The sequence below is a fragment of the Acanthisitta chloris genome, unplaced genomic scaffold, assembly GCF_000695815.1.
Source record: "Acanthisitta chloris isolate BGI_N310 unplaced genomic scaffold, ASM69581v1 scaffold27211, whole genome shotgun sequence".
NCBI lineage: Eukaryota > Metazoa > Chordata > Aves > Passeriformes > Acanthisittidae > Acanthisitta > Acanthisitta chloris.
In genome coordinates this window covers 12,397-13,790 of record NW_008654732.1, presented here as the reverse complement: position 1 = coordinate 13,790, position 1,394 = coordinate 12,397, and the positions used below count along the sequence as shown (strand labels likewise).

At 41.8% G+C, this 1,394-nt stretch overlaps 1 protein-coding gene across 1 annotated transcript in view; it reads left to right on the top strand.

Moving 5' to 3' along the window:
* Positions 1–1,285: 1,285 nt before the first annotated feature.
* The window catches only part of FAM219A (family with sequence similarity 219, member A), a gene marked incomplete at its 5' end in the record, with an annotated part of 1,825 nt that continues 1,716 nt past the window's right edge, over positions 1,286–1,394 (top strand). Inside the window, one exon of the mRNA XM_009083661.1 lies at positions 1,286–1,366. Coding sequence (XP_009081909.1) covers positions 1,286–1,366 — 81 coding nt within the window. The remainder of the gene's footprint in view (positions 1,367–1,394) is intronic.

Here is a 1,394-nt window from a genome sequence, read left to right as displayed (position 1 = left end):
CTCCCAATCTCCCATGCACTCCCACCTGTCTGCCAGTGTGGCAGTATGGAAAGCAGCAAAGGCCTTGGCTCTGTATAAGCTCTGCTCAGCAGCAACAAAAACATCTCTACATTACCAACCCTGTGCTCTGCACAAATCCTACACACAGCCCCATACTAGCCACTGTGAAGAAACTGTAACTCTACTTCAGCCCAAACCAGCACACAGGCCTTTGTATTCCTAAAATTGCTAATGTCATGCTGCAACTTTCTGAGCAGGAGCGAAAAAACATTTCAGGAAGCTAGAGAGCAGTTGGAGCACAGATGAGATGGATTATCATCTTTAGATTTATATTTCTCAAGCTCGTTGTGAAGCATCATTGTGCATCATGGTGTGTTGTCAAAGACCATTTGGTAGAAAACCTGAGTTAACCCATTGAATGAGGAGAATTTCATCATTCTTATAGTTCCCACCTGATGAACATAGAATGTTATTTCATTTGCTTGGTTTGGTTACTCTTATTTTAAATATGAACCAAAGTATTTGTGCAGTTTTTTTGGATGAAAGAACTCTGTTGTGAACTAGATACCATTGCATTAATGCATTTTCCTTATCCTAGAACCCCTGAAGCCTGTATTGCATTTCACAAGCTCTCTCAGGCAATTAGAGGTGCAAAGTCATTCTCAGCCTTTGTCACACTTCTGATTAAGTGAAAGTCATGACAAAATAATGGTATTTTAAAAGTGCTAATCTGTCTGATCTCTTATACTGTACCCAGCAGCTCATGTTTCTAATATTGCTAAATTTAGGACTGAGACTTCAGAAGCATTGTGTTGCAGGGGACCTGGGTAGGGACTTGGTCAGAAAGACGACATCACATCCCTGATTTCCAATAGCAGAATAGTAGGATCACTGAGCCTCTGCCTCCTTCTCCTGTGTACTTGTTGCCAGTGTCATGTACTCATTGCCAGGAAAAAAAATAGCAATCCAAAAATGAACAATCTGATATGACAAGCACAAACAGGTTCACTAGAATGAAGTGCAGAGTGTCACAATGGTTCCTTTCTTCCAGGGAACAGCATGTTCCCAAGGCACATCCAGTGTTTATCCCTGTGAAACTACTCTAAGCTACCTAGAGACACAACTTGTTTCCCCCAAACTGCACACATTTAAACATCTTCACCAATAAGGGATGGCTTGCAATGAAGTGAAATGAGGAAAGCCAACTACCCTATAGCTTCACCTTAGGCAGTGTATGGTACTAAGCCTTACTGTGTGGTTAATGGAAAGCATTTAATTATTTCAGGCTCGTCGTTCCCAATAAAGGCTATTCGTCGCTAGACCAGAGTCCAGATGAAAAGCCTCTGGTAGCCCTGGATACTGACAGGTATGCAAAAGGTTAAAAAGGGGGTTAT